Source organism: Panthera leo, chromosome B4, assembly GCF_018350215.1.
Source record: "Panthera leo isolate Ple1 chromosome B4, P.leo_Ple1_pat1.1, whole genome shotgun sequence".
In the NCBI taxonomy this organism is placed as follows: Eukaryota; Metazoa; Chordata; class Mammalia; order Carnivora; family Felidae; genus Panthera; species Panthera leo.
Genome location: NC_056685.1, coordinates 56,737,063 through 56,754,452, shown reverse-complemented (window position 1 = coordinate 56,754,452; position 17,390 = coordinate 56,737,063). Strand labels below are relative to the sequence as shown.

At 34.2% G+C, this 17,390-nt stretch overlaps 1 protein-coding gene across 22 annotated transcripts in view; it reads left to right on the top strand.

The window, feature by feature from the left end:
* SOX5 (SRY-box transcription factor 5) overlaps positions 1-17,390 on the top strand; it is a 1,003,938-nt gene that overhangs the window by 925,742 nt on the left and 60,806 nt on the right. For all 22 annotated transcript variants that reach the window (XM_042946059.1, XM_042946058.1, XM_042946055.1 and 19 more), the window contains one exon: positions 8,619-8,765. In XM_042946059.1, the coding sequence (XP_042801993.1) occupies positions 8,619-8,765 (147 nt within the window). The remainder of the gene's footprint in view (positions 1-8,618; positions 8,766-17,390) is intronic.

Below are 17,390 nucleotides of genomic sequence, written 5' to 3'. Positions count from 1 at the left end.
GATGGGAGAATGAAACATTTTATTAAATACTTCATTAGATTAATTTGTAAATTGTAAGTTTTTATAAATTTGCCATGTGAGTTTCTCTTTGCACTTTTGCCCTGGGATCCAGCAAATTTAAGACCTATCCTATTTTTCTTGCAATATACTTGGATAACATCAGAAAGAAGAGCTGACAATGTTAGGGAAAGAAGTCCCATGTTTAAACTCAAGTTGCTTTGATAATTTTCTGTGAAGAAACATTATGAAAAATAATGTGCAATGCAAATTTATTCACATTGAAACATGCTGATATGTTTTGAAAGATTTTCTCCAGTACATTAGTTTCTCTTTAAACTCCACATTTAAGTTACATTAAGAAGCTGAAATTAAGCTATAAAGATAACACTTATGGAGCCTTGAAATTGCTTTCTGATTTTTTTCCTCACAAATGTTACTCCTTGTTTCTTCCCTTAAAAAACAAACAAATGCTTTTCTTACACATCAGATCTAACGCACATCTTTTAAGTTTGATTTAAACTTTAGAAGTACACATTTACCTATTTTTTAAATCATAGTAAATGACAACACATACATTTGAAAATCTCTAATCCAAGTAGTTAACACATTGTATGTATGTTAATTTTTGTTGCCAGATTTCAGTCCCTGCACTTAAGATCAAAATGTTCTGCCATTTCTGTACATATATTTGAACTTCAAGGGACTATTAATCAGGGGGTTTTTAGTTCTGTGATGTTCTTTTTAAAAACTTAGGTTTATACATGTTTGTGTATGTGAGAGTTTAGAAGTGACTACTACTTATTTCTGAGTGAGGGCTTTCTTGACCCTCAAGGCTGATTAAAGGACTTCAACTTTCATCCCAATGCCTATTTATGTTCTCAGGGTAAATTAAAACAACCTTATTGGTCTCATTTGATTAAATATTAAAAATATGTTAAATTCATTTGTATAGTATACCTCTTTTTTCTCTCATTTTTTGGTGTTTGTATGATATTTCATTTGGAGAAAATGATTCTATTTATAGAAATAATTTTAAACAATTAATTTAGCAAAAATTATATGAAATCGTTGTGCCGTCTGTTAGCACTCCTCATTCAGATAATGGCAATGTAAATGTTTACAAATTTACTGAAAGAATCAGTATGTTTTACTACATAGCATTTAGAAAAGACAACATTTTCAGTCATAATTTTATTTTTTTTTCATTAAATGCTTTTTGTACCCAGCTCTCCTACCTAATATGATGAAGTTTGTGATATGGGGAGGAGAGATGTAGGGAGTCAGATAAAGGGAAGGTAAAGGTGGAGAGAGAATGGTGAATGTGACTTATTTTGCACTATTTTCCCAAAGAATGTCCCCATGTCCTAATCCATGCCTGTAGTAAAGGAAGGTAAGGTAATTGGATGAAACCATTCACCATCATTTGCTACTGGCTCCTGAGTAATTGCCAGTATGTGGTGTCCTCCCTGTCTCCTGTACCTTTATTTAGATTGGGCACACAAAAGGGAGATATGAAAATAGATCCCATTTCAAATGAAATTTAAGCTTTGAGGGGTGCCTGGATGGCTCAGTCTGTTCAGCGACTGACTCTTGCTTTTGGCTCAGGTCATGATCCCGGGGACATGGAATTGAGCCCCATGTTGGGCTCTGTGCTGAGCATGGAGCCTGCTTAAGATTCTCTCTGTCTCCCTCTGCCCCTTTCCCTGGCTGGCACGCATGCTTTTTCTCTCTCAAATAAAAAATGAAGAAAAAAATAGAAAGAAAATTAACCAAGAGAAAAGAATCTAACGAAGATCAAAGGATCTCTTGAACTAACCAAGAGGAAAGGATCCCAAAGAACATTTTCTATGTAACAACCATAGACCCTGCTAAATACCTGTTTATTCTCTGAATAATAAATATTTAGGATTCAGTGAGTAAATAGTGTATATCCCTTTATCAGAAAGAAGGCATTTCCTATTTGTCTTTTCCAAAACAGTTAAGAGTATCTATATGCTTAAATGCTTGGTTCTATTTTTTTTAAGGTATTAACTTTTTTCTTATAATCTTTATCAATTTTTTGGTTCATAATTCCACATTGACTTATTCATTTACTCTTATAATTATGACTACAGCAAGTATGTTATACTATATTTTGTTCCTATGCTGATAAGGTTTTGAAATGCACTATTTCTTTGTCCCTGTAAGTAAATGAAATAAATGGATGAATGGGAAGTTTTATCAACATCACTGTTATATCTTTTCTCTAATTCCTCAAGTAGTAAAAACATTGTCTTTCCTTCCAGGTTTTTAAAAGGTCTTTCACAAAAAGTTACTGCCATTATTAAATATATATTAAATATGTACCAGAGGTTTATGTTTGTTGAAAATTAATCGTCTTCTTTTATGCAGTTCATTTATGCCTTTATTCATTTCTAATTTTCCTTGCCTTTAGGACTTCCTGAGAAAGCATTAAATAATAGAGACAAAATCCTTGCCTTCAAGGAGTTTACTAGTCAGTAAATGGTTTGAGGGACCAACCAGTGATAGATATTTTTGTCAGTGCATAATACTTTCAATCCAAATACTCCAGATGGTAGTTAGTAGCAACAATAGGTGAAGTTGTAATTTTAACAATTTGGGGGAAAGAATCTATTAAGAAAAAGTGGCAAAATTTTGTGATCTCAAGGAAGCAATCAAATAGTCTACCTTAGAATTTAATAATCTGTTTTGTGGAATTTCTCCACCCCTTTCACTGAGTACCAACCTCTAGTTTAGGATAACTGTGTAGAAATGGCTACCTTTGTAAGAAAATACAATTGTATCTACTGGTGGTTTAAAGGCCAAGTTGTCCAAACACAACTGTACTGTTTTCCCTGAAATTAGCAACAATTCATTCGCACAGGTTAAAATATCTGTTTGTCATCATCCTGTCAGATTTTTGTTTTGACCCCACACTGTAGTTCAACAGGAAGAATGCCTACTAATGAACTATCAGCCCACTGCCTAGTAGTGCTTTGGTACATGTAGTACATTATAGGAAAAAATAATACTGGTTGAGTTTAACTAAGATAAATATAATTCAAGGTCATGTTGTTATAGATACAGTACATCATACCCTTAATATTTAAAAAAATATTTAATGAGCTATACCTTAGGGAAAGCCCATGATGGAATGGCTCTAACATTTTCCATATCAGGATATGAATTATAGGGAAATCTGTATGACTTAGTTCTTTTTTGTTTTTTTCAAAAACTAAAGAAGAAAATGCATGTGTTTTAGCTGTCTTACAAGATAGTATAATGATTATATATACAAATGAGAATATGTGATAGGTGAATACTTACATATTCTATCTATGAAGTAAAGACTATAAATTATACTGTACATTCTGTTCTTCTCTTTCATTTTTCTTTTCTTTTCCCCAGTTAATTTGTAGTCATTTATGTGTCTACTATGCTATGAACTTGGTTTTATTTTTTTCATCTTCACTTCCACAACTGTTACTTCAACTCAAGTTATCATTAAAATTATTACTGGGGCACCAAGGTGGCTCGGTCTGTTAAGCATCTGACTCTTGGTTTCAGCTCCGGTCATCATCTCAGGGTTTGCAAGTTCAGGCCCCGTGTCAGGCTCAGCACGGAGCCTGCTTCTGATTCTCCCTCTCCCTTTGTCTCTGCCCCTCCCCTGCTTGCTCATGTGCATGCATGCTCTATCTCTCTCTCTCTCAAAATAAATAAACTTTAAAAAAATTATCGCTCCTAAATTTTAATAACCGCATAACTTCTACCTTGTCTTATCTTTATTCTAGTTTAAAACATCACATATATTGCTTTCAAAAATCCAGTGGCTTTCTCTTGCCTACATACTAAATTTAAACTTTGTCTTTATTTCAAGATCTTCTATAAGGTGAACTAGCCTACAAACCCAGCACTGGTTTACTCTTCACAGGGTGTGCACTCAATTAGTCACTGTCTTTTCTGCCATTCACTGTTCCACACCATCTTCTGTATTCCCTTGGCTCAACTACCTCATTCCTGCTCCTGTGCCTTTAAACTGTTCTCCCTTCCTAGAATGCCACCTCCTTTTTTATTCCTAGCTTAGCTATATCTCTTCTATGAAAACACATGAGATCATACTGACTCATTTCCTTTGCCTTCACAACTTTAAAAGTGGCATACAGTTATAGTACACTTACATGCTCATTGTTTTATGTTTACCAATCTTGATTTAGGGAAGAAACTATGCATAAGCATGCTTTGTATCCTCCACTGTACTTGGCACAGTCCAGAGTATATAGTAGGAAATCAGCACATATATATTACCTTGTTAGTTTCTTTCTTGGTATAATTAATTGCTTAATAATTAGAACTGTTACTTACTGGTTAAGGATTCTTTGCCATGTGTTTTTCTGAGTATTTGATACTCACTATGTGATTTATCTCTCACATCAACCCGATAAGCTCAGTTTTATTTATCCTGAATTTGCAGATGAAGGAACTGTGGCTGGGTTTACTTGCCCAAGGTCACTAGTTCAGAACTGCTATTAGTGAGGTTTATCCTACTTTTAACTGTTCCAGTAGAAGTACACTAGAAGTAGAAAACCATGCGTCCTTGAAAGAGCTAAAGAAACAAAGAATGTGTGTTTATGGAGCAAGTTGAAATAAAAGCGAGTTACTTGTGTGTGTGTGTGTGTGTGTGTGTGTGTGTGTATACACTTATGGACACATGAGCCCCAAAAAGACACTAAGTAATCAATGGATAGATTCCACTGATTATGTGATTTTTTATTTTATATGATTTTTATTTTATATGAATTTTTTCTTAAAAAATCATTGAATTAGGTATAGGGATGAAGGAAGGGAAAGGGAATAGGAACACAATATTTTAAGTAATATAAAGAGTGGAAAACCTAACGATCTGTGTAGTTGGAGAATTTTAGAGCTTAAAACAAGAGTTTCAAGATAACAGTAAAGTTATTCTGCAAGGCAAAACAGTTATTCTGTTAGTCTGGTTAACTTCATGAAATGAGTGTTCTCTTTAAGCTTTAGCTTTTTGTGTTTAGGATCTCTCAATTTCTTTCTGATGTTTAGAACAACTTAACTGCTTTTCATAAAAGTATATTTATCATAATACATCTTGTATATAACTCTGGTTTTATCTGCAGTCTTTTAAAGAAAAATGTTAGCCAAGTTTTTGTTTAAAAAATTTATATACTTAATATATAGATAGCGGTGCCTGAATGGCTCAGTCGGTTAAACGTCTGACTCTTGGTTTCAGTTCAGGTCATGATCTCACAGTTTGTAAGTTCAAGCCCTACTTCAGCTCTGCACCGACAGTGTGGAGCCTGCTTGGAATTCTCTCTCTCTCTCTCTCTCTCTCTCTCTCTCTCTCTCTCCCCCCCCCCTTCCTTCTCCCTCTCTGCCCTTCCCTTGTTCATGCTCTCTTTCTCTATCAAAATAAATAAACTTAAAAAAAAACATATAGATACACAATTATTGAGGTATCTACAATAAGGGAGTGGGCTCTATAGTTCACAGGATGCTTACTACTTCAGATGGCCTTCTGGTTGCCACTAGATTCTGTAACCCTTCCCTGTCAACAAGATCAACCAGTGGTTCTGTATTATTCTTGATTTTGCTTCAAGAACATGTAAGAAGTGAAATAAAATAATAATTGTGTCTTAATTCCCTTGTTTTAAAATTAGCCAGCACATACATTTTAATGCATGGACAGGTGAACTTAAATTTTTTGAAAGATAGAATTAAAATAAGTCACAGCAGCATTGTTTTTTTCTTTTTTGCCAGTTGCCCACCCTTACATAGTAGCCAACTATGAGGAACACTGTCAGCTTCTTTAAAACTACTGAAATTTCCTTTTAACTTGTGAATTAGGTCCAAATTAGGACCCAGAAGTATTAAAATTCCTGGTTTATTTTATCTGTGCAGACTTGAAGTGTGTTAGATCCCCTAAGACTTGAGGCCTTTTTATGCTTCTATAAGATGTAAGAAGCACGTATATTTCACACAAAATAAAAAGTATTGGAAATAGATAATTCCTACTTCCAAACCTTGGTTAAGTAGGAGAAAGCCAAATATGAGGAAGGGGATATGGGAGATTGAAAGAAATGAACAGCTACCTAATGTTAACCATACTCTGATTGACTAGTAGCTCCTGACATTTTATTTTCATTATAAATTACTTTAAATCTCTATATTATATGCAAGTACCAGTAAGGTAGATGATACCATACTGTTATTACAAAAATATTTAAATGGGTCCACCTATTTTAAAAATTTAGGGTTTTTACTTTTTCCACTCAGAAGCATTTCCTAGGACACTTTAATTAAGATAAACCTTAATTTCATATTTAAAAAGATAAAATAAATACATTTATTTGAATAATGAAAGAATGTCTATGATATTCTTTACTCCAAATGTATGTCACCTCCAACCTTTACATTCAATAAAGTGTTTCAGAGTATATTTATACTTGTATTTTCAATGGTAGCTCTTATACTTCTTTGCAAGTTGTTTGTCTGTAGAGATTAATATTTGAACATTGAGTCACCTTCTATGAGTGACTGGTTCATCTATTTAATTATCTAAATAACTCAAATAGTCAATATTTTTTCAAATTATGAAATAATTCTTTAATAATCAAATTAAAATCTTGAATAATTATTTTGTTCACATTTGTTTATCGACAGATGTTAAAATGTCCCATGTCAATCTCTAGTAGTTATGAAACAATCTTATATTTAGTGTGTACAAACCAGTAATATGTATTGTTAGCCTCTCGGCATAATACCCACTGGAATAATTTTTAAAGACAAGGATATAATATATAACCCAGTATTAAATTTATAATATATAGCAATCCAGATAATTTTTTAAATATTTTTTAATTCAGTATATGTAATTTGATACATGTATTTTACTGGACAAAATTTAAATTTGCATAGTGGTATCTTGGGATATTGGTTGTTTTCTTAATAACTTCATGAAGAGTTTAGGGTGAGGAGAGAAAAAACTACTTTTTTGAATTATAGGATATAATGCAAAGGTTTTAACACAAGTGTGGAAAGTGGATAAATTCTGATATTTTAAAAAAATGATAAACTCCCAGTCATTGTATTTGACGTCATATCCTTTTACTCTTTATGCAGTCTAAGACTTACTAATTAAGTCTTTTCTTTCTCACTGACTGAAATAAAGAATAATATAATTATTCCAGTGCGCGTGTACACAAACACGCACACACACACACACACACACACTTGGGAAGAAGGGACAATCATTATTGATAGTATAAATTTATTCCTCTGGTGTTTCTGTATCTGGAATGTATCTTGCATTAGTTGGCATAATAAAAACATAATTTTATCAATAGTTTTAATGCTCTGTTTCATTTAGACCATAGTATCTGGAAACTGTGAACAATGTATGTGTGTTTTCGTGTAAATATATGCCTGTCCTCAGGTTTCAAAGTTTTGTTTCTAGAGAGGACCCCCCCCCCCCAGCTTATCAAGGTCTCTGGCTTATGCTGAGCAGTTTTATCCCTTGAATTTTCTCTTGTGGAGAAAAATCAAGATAAACTATGTCACAATACTTTCCCTTGAGAGCTTCTTTCTTTAGTACCAGTCTTTTTATTACAGAAGTTCTAACTTGCATACACACACACACACACACACTGTACACACATGCACATCTTTTCTATCCAGATCTTAAAATTTTCACACACTAAGTGGAGGTGAAAAGAGAATTAATCCAGACATTTGATGTGACTATTTGAATCTAAAACAGTCTCCTTGTTTTAAGATACTATATCATATGGCAATTATTATCAAAGTGAAATTTTCTTATTATTAATTTGATTTGTTGAAGAATATTTTACTGGTTATTTGATCAGAATGACTATGCAGTGGCTTAGTGGAAGAGGGCATGTTTCAGACAGTATTCCTTAAAACCCTAATCCTCAAGATAATTTCAGGTTTGTCTGTGTTTATATATCATGACATAAAGTGGATTTCTGGCAAGCATCCAGTTAATTTTATCAATGTAGGTAGACTGACCAGATAGTGTTCTTGAAATACTCTCCTTCCATTCCCTCTCAATGGCTGTTTTTGTATTTCTATACAACTAATGATTAGAAAAAGAATTGTTACAGGTCCCCATTTCAACAAGTAAAACAAAACAAAACAAAACAAAACAGAACCAATATGAATCGTAAGAAAATTACTTTGTATATGAAGCTGCATTCTTTTATAACACACTGTGTACATTTTAAAGTAGAGCAAAAAGAGGTCTTAACCAAATGTTATGATATACTTGTCTTCCCTACCATTGAGAAAAAGTAAATATGAATGACTGTTATTTGTTTGCAGTCCCTGGACATCCTAAAGCTGAAATCCTTTCTATGTAGTATCTGTCATTTCTCCCCAGAGAAGTAAGTCATGAACGTTGAGATGACAATTTCTTTCTTTAAATGTTCCAGGCGGTAAACAAGAATCCTCACAGGAAAACTACCACATCTGAATACAGGTACTTTCTGAGAGGTGCATTTATTTTATCACTGATAGTCATTTTTTTTTCTCTCTCTCTCTCTTTTTCTTTCTCTCCCCTGTTTCTTCTGTAGCAGTTATATGCTGCCCAGCTAGCTGCAATGCAGGTATCTCCAGGAGGAAAGCTCCCAGGCATTCCCCAAAGCAACCTCGGTGCTGCTGTATCTCCTACCAGCATTCACACAGACAAGAGCACAAACAGTCCACCACCCAAAAGCAAGGTACCCCTTTGCAGAAGCTACCTGTCTTGCAATTGACAGCTTTACTTTTCATTCAATGGCATTTATTGAATATTATGTGCCAGCAGTCGGGTTAACCACTGGGTCTTCAAGGAGCTAAGAGTCTGGTAGGATCAATAAGGATCAATAACATACATACATTGAGCCATGCATTTATTCAACAAACATGCATTGGTAGCCAGAGTTGGAAATGTGAGTGATGCACAGATTTATTAGATATGCTGTACTCCAGTGGCTTACAGTCGTATCAAATAAATACCCATACTCTATGAAACGAAGCCTTATAAATGAATCAAAGCCTTATAAAGAGTAACAGATAAAATGCATTGGAAGTTATTAGGACAAACACCCTGCTTTCAGTGAGATATCCTGGGAGGGGTTTTCCCCCCCAAAAAAGGGCAACCGAAATAGACCTTAAAATAGGAGCACAGATAGGGCATACAGAAAATGTTTTATTTAAATATCAATAACTGCTATAATGTGGTGCAGTATGGATATAATTCTAGATATATCATCCATCCAATAAGATTTTCATGAAAGATATAAAGATAATAATAGTGTTAGAAGTAGGACTATTTAGAAATAGTTTTCTTTTGGGAACTAAGGAATAATTCCTTCTCATAAGGAATAATTTGTTCTCATTTCTTGAGAGAACATGGAAAAAGGATTGGCAGGAAGAGGATTCAAATAAGCTGTTCTTTGTCTTAGGAGAGAGAAGCAGAAAACTTTGAAGCTGAAATGTTTTGTGTTTGTAAGATCTTAAGGTCTTAGATGAGGATATGTGAATACATTATACTTTCTGTGAAGGAAGACAGAAGAGTGACCATAAGTATGTTTTTCCTGAGATTACTTAGGGAAGTAACAACACATATTTTCTATTAGAAAATGTTAAGTAGAAAACTGACCCAGTTAATTTACCCCCAAAATAACAACTTTTGCTGAATTAGCTAGAATATTGTTTGTGTTCTCCATTTCCCAAATGCCATATTGGAAATAACTAAAGAGCAAAAGAATAAACAGAGAAAAAAATTAAAAAGTATTGAAAGAGAAAGAAACTCTAAGAATTTATTTTTAATCCTATTCTAGTACCCTGACAGATACCTTTCACAGTTAGTGTATTAATTCAGAAGGTGAATTGAGAAGGAGAAGGGATCAGTTGGGAAAGTCTACTCCAGCCTCCATCTTCCCCAAACTCTTAAGGACCTTTTCCGTATTATTAAGAGGTAAATACACTTGAAAGCACAACTTAACCTGGACAAGGAACCTAGACCATGATTCACCCATAATATGTGCAAACATATAGTTCAAATTATTGTACACACTGCTGTGATATTGGGAAATGTACAAGTGCACCCTTTAAGAACTATTTCAGGGGCACCTGGGTGGCTCAGTCCGTTGAGCATCCGACTTCGGCTCAGGTCACGATCTCGCGGTCTGTGAGTTCGAGCCCCGCGTCAGGCTCTGGGCTAATGGCTCAGAGCCTGGAGCCTGCTTCCGATTCTGTGTCTCCCTCTCTCTCTGCCCCTCCCCCGTTCATGCTCTGTCTCTCTCTGTCTCAAAAATAAATAAATGTTAAAAAAAAAAAAAAAAAGAACTATTTCAGCCGTGTAATGAACTTGGCATGTTCTGTGCCTAATGTACACCCAAGATCTGGACTGCTTTTCTTTATAATCAGAGAAGAGCATATTTTTTTAAAATTTGATAATAATTATAACATTCGTTAACTAAAATTTAATTTTAAAGCAGTGATATTTTGAGGTCTTCATGGACCAGCAATTTTAATATATTGCATGTATGGGCTAATTTTGAGTAAAATAAATAGCTGTAGCAGCATAGTCACCGTCACACACAAATAATTCCGTGAGATATTATTCTCTGTTTTTTCCCCTTGATTTATTAATGTGATTTCATACCATGTTTCATAATGATGCTCACATTATGACATTTCATATTATGATTTTAGACTAGATAGTTCACTTGTAAATAACTAGTGGGCTCTCTTTATTACCTCTAGAATAACTTTTTGTCATTATTATCTTCTCCCTAATTTACTTACTCAAATAATCAGGAGGCTTTTGATATCAATCAGCCTCATCCATTTATGCATCTGTTCATTCATTCATCCATCCATCCGTTCAAATGTTTACTGAGCAGTTGTCACAGTGATACTTTTTTTAGGTAACCATGGCAAATGCAAAAGTGATTGAACGTTTGTTTTGCCAAGACTAGAACACTACTTTATGAGTTCTATGGTTCTAGACACTCATAGAATCCTATACAACCCTATATACCAGTTGCAAAGCAGACTTATTATCCATCTCAGTGATAATCCTCTGCCACTTTCTACAGTTTCATAAACCTCCATTTTTCAGTACAAGTGAAAAAGTGGATTGTGTTTCTATACCTATGATTATACATAATTTTAAAATATATTTTGTGGCTTATCTTTAAAACTCAGTGTAACTTTTTAAAAACTAGCCTGCTTGAATTTTTTATCAGGTAAAGTTTAAGAAAGTAGTAGATATTGTGTTTCTTCCCATTTGCAATTGTGTAAAAGACATTAAAAGTTTAACCAACCAGTAAAGTGCCTCTTTTTAGGTAATAACATGATTTAATAAAAATATGTCCTCTAGCACGCTGTCTACAACCACTCTTATTGTCAGAAAAGATGTCTTAAATGTGCTTGTGTTTTAGCTCAGCAGTAAAGTTTAGTGCATTAAAAATAGTCCGACCAATAAATATTACTGTTGTCATTTTAATGAAGAACATGGCCAAAAAGATACAACCAATAGTAAATAAAGAGGACCCATTTCAATACATGAATTTAGTTTCTTGCAGCATGAAACTGACATTTATACATGGCATTATAAACATTTTCACTTCACAAAGCTATTTTATTTATTAGAATAGCCATCATTTATTGTTCTGTTTATATTTTTAAACAATCAGTTCTTAGTGTCCTTTGGGCATTTTCTGTGTGTTTTATTGGTCTATTTTACTATACAATGGAATTATTTTATGAATGGGCTTTATGTGTCTGTATACCTATCTGACATAAACCAAATTGATGGTTTATGTTGAAGATATATTTATTGTTTGGAACAATGGAATTGTCAGCCACATCCAAGTGATGATGTAAGGAAAATGATCTTATTGGCAGCTGTCAAAAATCAGCCATGTTCTCTGGGTTTTATTGCCTGCCCTTCTTCCTAGGTGTGCCTTTGCCTTTGACTCACAACTCTAGAGAAGGACACAAACAAAACTTATTTGCAATTTGCAAAAAATGGAAGGGGGGAATCAAAAGGAGGGGGCTCCAAAAGACTGTAAAATTGTACAGCATGAGTCCTCTGATGCATGCTGTTTTCAATCTGCTGTGTGCCAGTTGGAGGCTTGGGGAGTGTGTGTGCGCACGAGAAAGGATAATGCTGAGAAATGATAGAGTGGCTGTGACCTCCAAGCTCAGCCTGGAAATCCAAGACATTGATTTCACTTAGCATTCCTGCTGAGAAATCTGGCGGAGTTCAGTTGTAATAAAAGAACAAGATTCTGTTCTAATGGTAATGGCGTATGACAGACATATCACTTTGTCTGTCCTCAGCACCAGAGAGAGGAGAATTGGAGAAAGGTCACCTGACCTGCCTGTGGTGTTGTACGAGTGCTGTACTGAGCTTTGAGCTGCTGCCTAGGAACATAATTATTTATAATATTAAATGATAAAGAAACCTTTAGAGGGTTCACAATGAACCTCTAAAAAAACTGCAAACAGGAATCGCATTCTGTAAATATGAAAACACAAAAAGAAATCTGGTCTCTTCAAAATCTGCATTGGAGAATATGGGTAGTGTTGCTTGTTGAGTTATATGTCCTTGAACTTACTGCTTATGAACTGTTTTCATTAATACCTGACATATTGTCATTGGTTAATTTTTCTTTCTTTTTTTTTAATGCCTTGATATTATTAGGCAAAAGCCAAGAAAACTATTTTGCCAATGGTTAGAAAATTAAGGTCATCAGCAGTTTTTTTTTTTTTTAATTTCTCATGTGTTACATAAAATCCTTTTTAGTACATGTACACTTCTCTCTTTAAAAATTGTCCCCACCGCTCTGGATTCTACTCCAGGACCATTCTTTTCATTAACCAACAAAAAGAAATATATTTAGCTCTTCAGAGATATTCTTGTGTCCTTGCTGTGTCTTCACAGCTAGCTTATTGCTAAATATTGGTAAATAACTGAATGAAAGTATGAAATTATGAACTTTTGTGTACAAGAGATCCCATTTCAAGGAAATTTTACAAACACTTCCACTTTTCATATTAAGGAAAATTATTTAGTTAAGTTATTGTTTAGCCATATTGGTCCTTAAATCTCATAGACAGAATTGCTGCTCTGTTTAAATTCCTTAACAACTGTTTAAATTGATTTGTGTATAGTTTAGCATTTTGTCACAGGATGCATTAATGTATTAGTGACTTTCATTTTTACACCAACATATTTCCTTACCTAAATGACTTTCTGAATTACTTGTTGCAGTCTTTTAAAAACCTAGATAGCCTTTCCTGTGTGATAGTAACTGATCTCTTGGTAACATTTGTTTTGTAAGAAAAAATGATTTCCCTTAAAAATAATAGACTCAATGTCAGCCTTAAAATAGTTATATTAGGAGGAAGAACATTTTTACTCAATTTCACACACCACTCACACAATTGTTGGTAATAAATAGACTTACAATTCCATGCTACCAAGAAATTCTCATATGTCATAGATGTGCTATCTGAATTTTACATATTAAGTGATTTGCCATTGTAAAAGTAGCCACCTCTTGGGAAAATTACAAGAGCAACTTGAAAATACTATGAAATGTCTCTTGGCATTTGATGAAAACTTGTATATTGCCTGCAACAACCAAGAATAGTTAGTTTGAAAAGCTGGTGACAAGACAGAACTCCTGGGTGCTTTTCTTTTACCTTTGCTATGACCCTAGTCATACTCTTTGGTCACAGTTGTGTCTCTATCGATGACAGGAGCACGTAAATTGTCTGAATCAATTCTTTTTTGTTCTTTTCAAATACTTCTAGCAGTGATGTTCCCATTTGCTCAGCAGTAGCACCTGGGAGTTATGACAAGGGAAAGAAATATTTTCCAACAAGACAGAAACAGTCCTAGCCAGCTGATCAGACACAATCAGATTCTTTCAGCTGCAATATCCTTATAAATAGTGCTTCAAATTCAGAAGCAAGAAGCGAAACTATATTGTTATCTGATCTTCTTTCTCAAGTGCAGTAATGAAGATCTTTTCTGATTTGGTGGCCAGGTGTTTGTGTTAGTGATGCCCGAATTGCCAATGACTCTTATTAGGGCATCTATTTTTTTTGCTGTAATGGTACCAATCACATAGTTCCATGCTATCAAATAAGCATTACATCAGTACACACTCATCTACAGGGTAGAATTTTGTAGCTAAATACCGTGAGTCACAAACCATGGTACACATACAAGATTAGCATTATGTTGGGAACATGAGAAATCCGAGGATAATCATGATTCATGTTAATTGAAAATTAGTTCGAACAGGAGATGTGGGAAATAAAGCTTTTTGCTAACTTTGAGATCGTGTTCTGTAATGCTATCTGGGGGAAAAGGCTGAATACCAAAGTCCGCACACAGTGTAACCACAATCAAGTTGAAACACCACTAACACTAACTGTAAAAACATTATTTTTAATATTATGGGAAACACATTCTTTAAAGAGAAAGCAAATGAAATCAAAGAGATTTTGTAAGTTTTAAATGGACCAAGACCTTCACAGGAGTACTTCCATGATGAAAGGTTTGAAAAATACTGGTCAATATAACTGTTGACTTCATTTCATATTTTTTTACATTTTATCTGGCCACAAAAACTTTTGTGCAGTAGTAGTTGCTAGAGATGTAAATTCCAATATGTAAAAGTTCCTAGAATGCTAGTATTTGATGTATTCTTAGACCTTTTCAGGTCAAGATCACAAATAATCTTTATTGACTACCCTGGGCTGGAATTCATCTCTGAATGTGGTATCTCTGAATAATCCAGAGTGCTTCACTAGTATTAATAAGAGAGGAACTGCCATTCATCTATAAATGTAAGAACAGATAAAATCACAGATCCATTGTGAAACTGTTGAACGTGATACTTTTTACATATCTCATTTTCCCCAAAACTTCAGAACAGAAGGGGGTGTTAGCCTCAGCTAATTATAACCACATTTAAATTGCCCATTTTCTATTCTTATGCTTTAAACACTGTTTGGCATATCAATTAAATGCTAGAATTTCCCTAATACCTTGCTCTGTACACCTGCTTTGTGTTTTGTTGAATAGCTGTTGAACACCTCTCTCTCTCTGGTATTTCAATATCTGTGAAATAGCAATTTTGTGAGCCTTTAAGATGTGATATGGATGTGTCATACTCGAGAGGTGACTTCATTTGAGAAGAATCACCCCATAGAGTTAAACTGTAAATGTACCCATTATCATTATCATCACTTCCTGGGTGGGACATATGTACAGTGAATATAACAGAGTCGCCCTGTCATTTTAAATAAAGTAGTTTTCTTTTTTGCAGTCCGTGTTGCTAAACTGAAATATGTTAAATGAAGTGTTATCAACAGAACCCCTGTGATGAGCCTCCCCCTTTCCTTTTCATCTGTATTCAGTTGACAGGAATCTCAAACAGCTAGGTACTTAAACACAGCCTTTTCTGAGCACAGTGGTATTAAATATCCAAGTCGGTCATTTGGTGATATAGTCTTATGATTCAGGAAAAGAGGGGTTGGTCACAATTGTAACATAAAAAACTACAAATTATAAAACAAAGAGACAGACAAGTCATAATCATGGCATTTTTAAAGAGGCAAAATATACAGAGGGATTTAGGTAATGTTCTTTGAATTCAACTGGCCTGGCCTCTGTTCCCCAGTATACTGAGTTTGTTTTGACAGGAACCTGTCTGGAACACAGCAGCCAGCTCTGATGAGCCATGTCAAAGCTTTTTAATAATGCAAACCATGGGGAAAGCAAGAGGATGTTGAACATGTGCAGACACAGGAAGATCCACAGAATCACATTTTCTAAATGGAAGTTGCCCTCTAAAATAGATCCAACCCAAAGAAGACACACCATCCAAAAAGCATTTTGATTAAAGCATTTTAATTTTAAAACCAGGCAGTTAAAACCTAAATAGTGTAGGGAGGAAAAACAGCAATGTGAAAGGACGTCTTTGTACAGGAGGAGGATCTAGAACAACCTCCACGAACATCATGGCTAAAAAGGGGAAATCATTACTATGTTAGAGGCTAAGTAAGTGAAAGCCCACTTCTATGGTTCTCTTCCTTTTTAAGAAAACATTTACAATTTTGACTTCCTAAAATGTACTCCAACTCAGTTCAAATCCTTTATTTTCTAAACTAAGTGAATGATCAGTGCTTCATTTGAGCTGATTATTGACCTCTTTCCAACCCTCTAGACCATACATGTACTGGAGCTATTTGGATAGAGAATTGAGAAGAGAACCCATGCAGGACCTCTCTAGACCTCAGATTTGATTCCCTCTCTATTTAATCAAATATATTCTGTTTATACATCTTTCTTATTCATAAATAGGAAGAATTTTAATGGTCTTTCTCGCAGAGATGTACCAAAGTATAGGTATGTTTTTAAAAGGACAACAAATATCAATGTCCTCTTTAGATTGATGGAAAATAGTATAAATAAATATTCATTAGTTATATTTTTTCAATAGATTTTTGTCTAGAGAGAACAAAGCATTCTATGATATTTTTAAACATTATAAAAATGGAGAGGGATAAGAAAACACAGTAATTAAATGTAGATGTAAGAGTCAAAAAATTAAAGAGATGTACCACTCTAAGCTGAAGACAAGTTCAAAGCCCAATGTATTCAAGTGTCATTTACTTCACAAAAGGTATCAGGCATTTTATTTATAGAAGTGTAGAAGCTTAAGTAAGGAAGAAACCCAGAAAGTTTTCAGTCCAACGCATAATAACCTACTTAAGGGGTCCCTTTGCCGCCACTCCATGAGGTAGCATTATTTTATTCAGAGTAACTCTTAACGTCACAATATTCTTATTTAAATAGAATTGTAATCAGATTTCCAGGATTTCAGCGTGTGGTTCCACTGAATGACAACTGTATTTGTTAGTACTCTTTCAGTTGCAAGTAATAGAAAGCCCAACCGAAACTGGACCAAGCAAAAAGGAAATGTATTCAATCACATGGAAAAAAAAAATTCTGACTACAGGTCTGGTTTAATCAGAAGCCCAAACAATATTGCATGGAAGTATTTCCTATCTCTTAGTTCTGCTCTTTTTCTCATTCTTCAAAGGACTGTTCCTTTTTGGTGTTTTATATATGCTTACATCTATCATTCACTGATTCAACGAGTATTAATTCATGCCTATTGTGTGTCAAGTTCAATGCCAGGCAGTAGAACTACAGCTCCGATGGCTGTAAACAAAAGTGTGTCCTCTTAAAATCTTACAGTCTAAGAGGAAAAGACCAACTATGAACAATTAAACAAATAGATAATTTCATATTTTGGTAAGTGCTC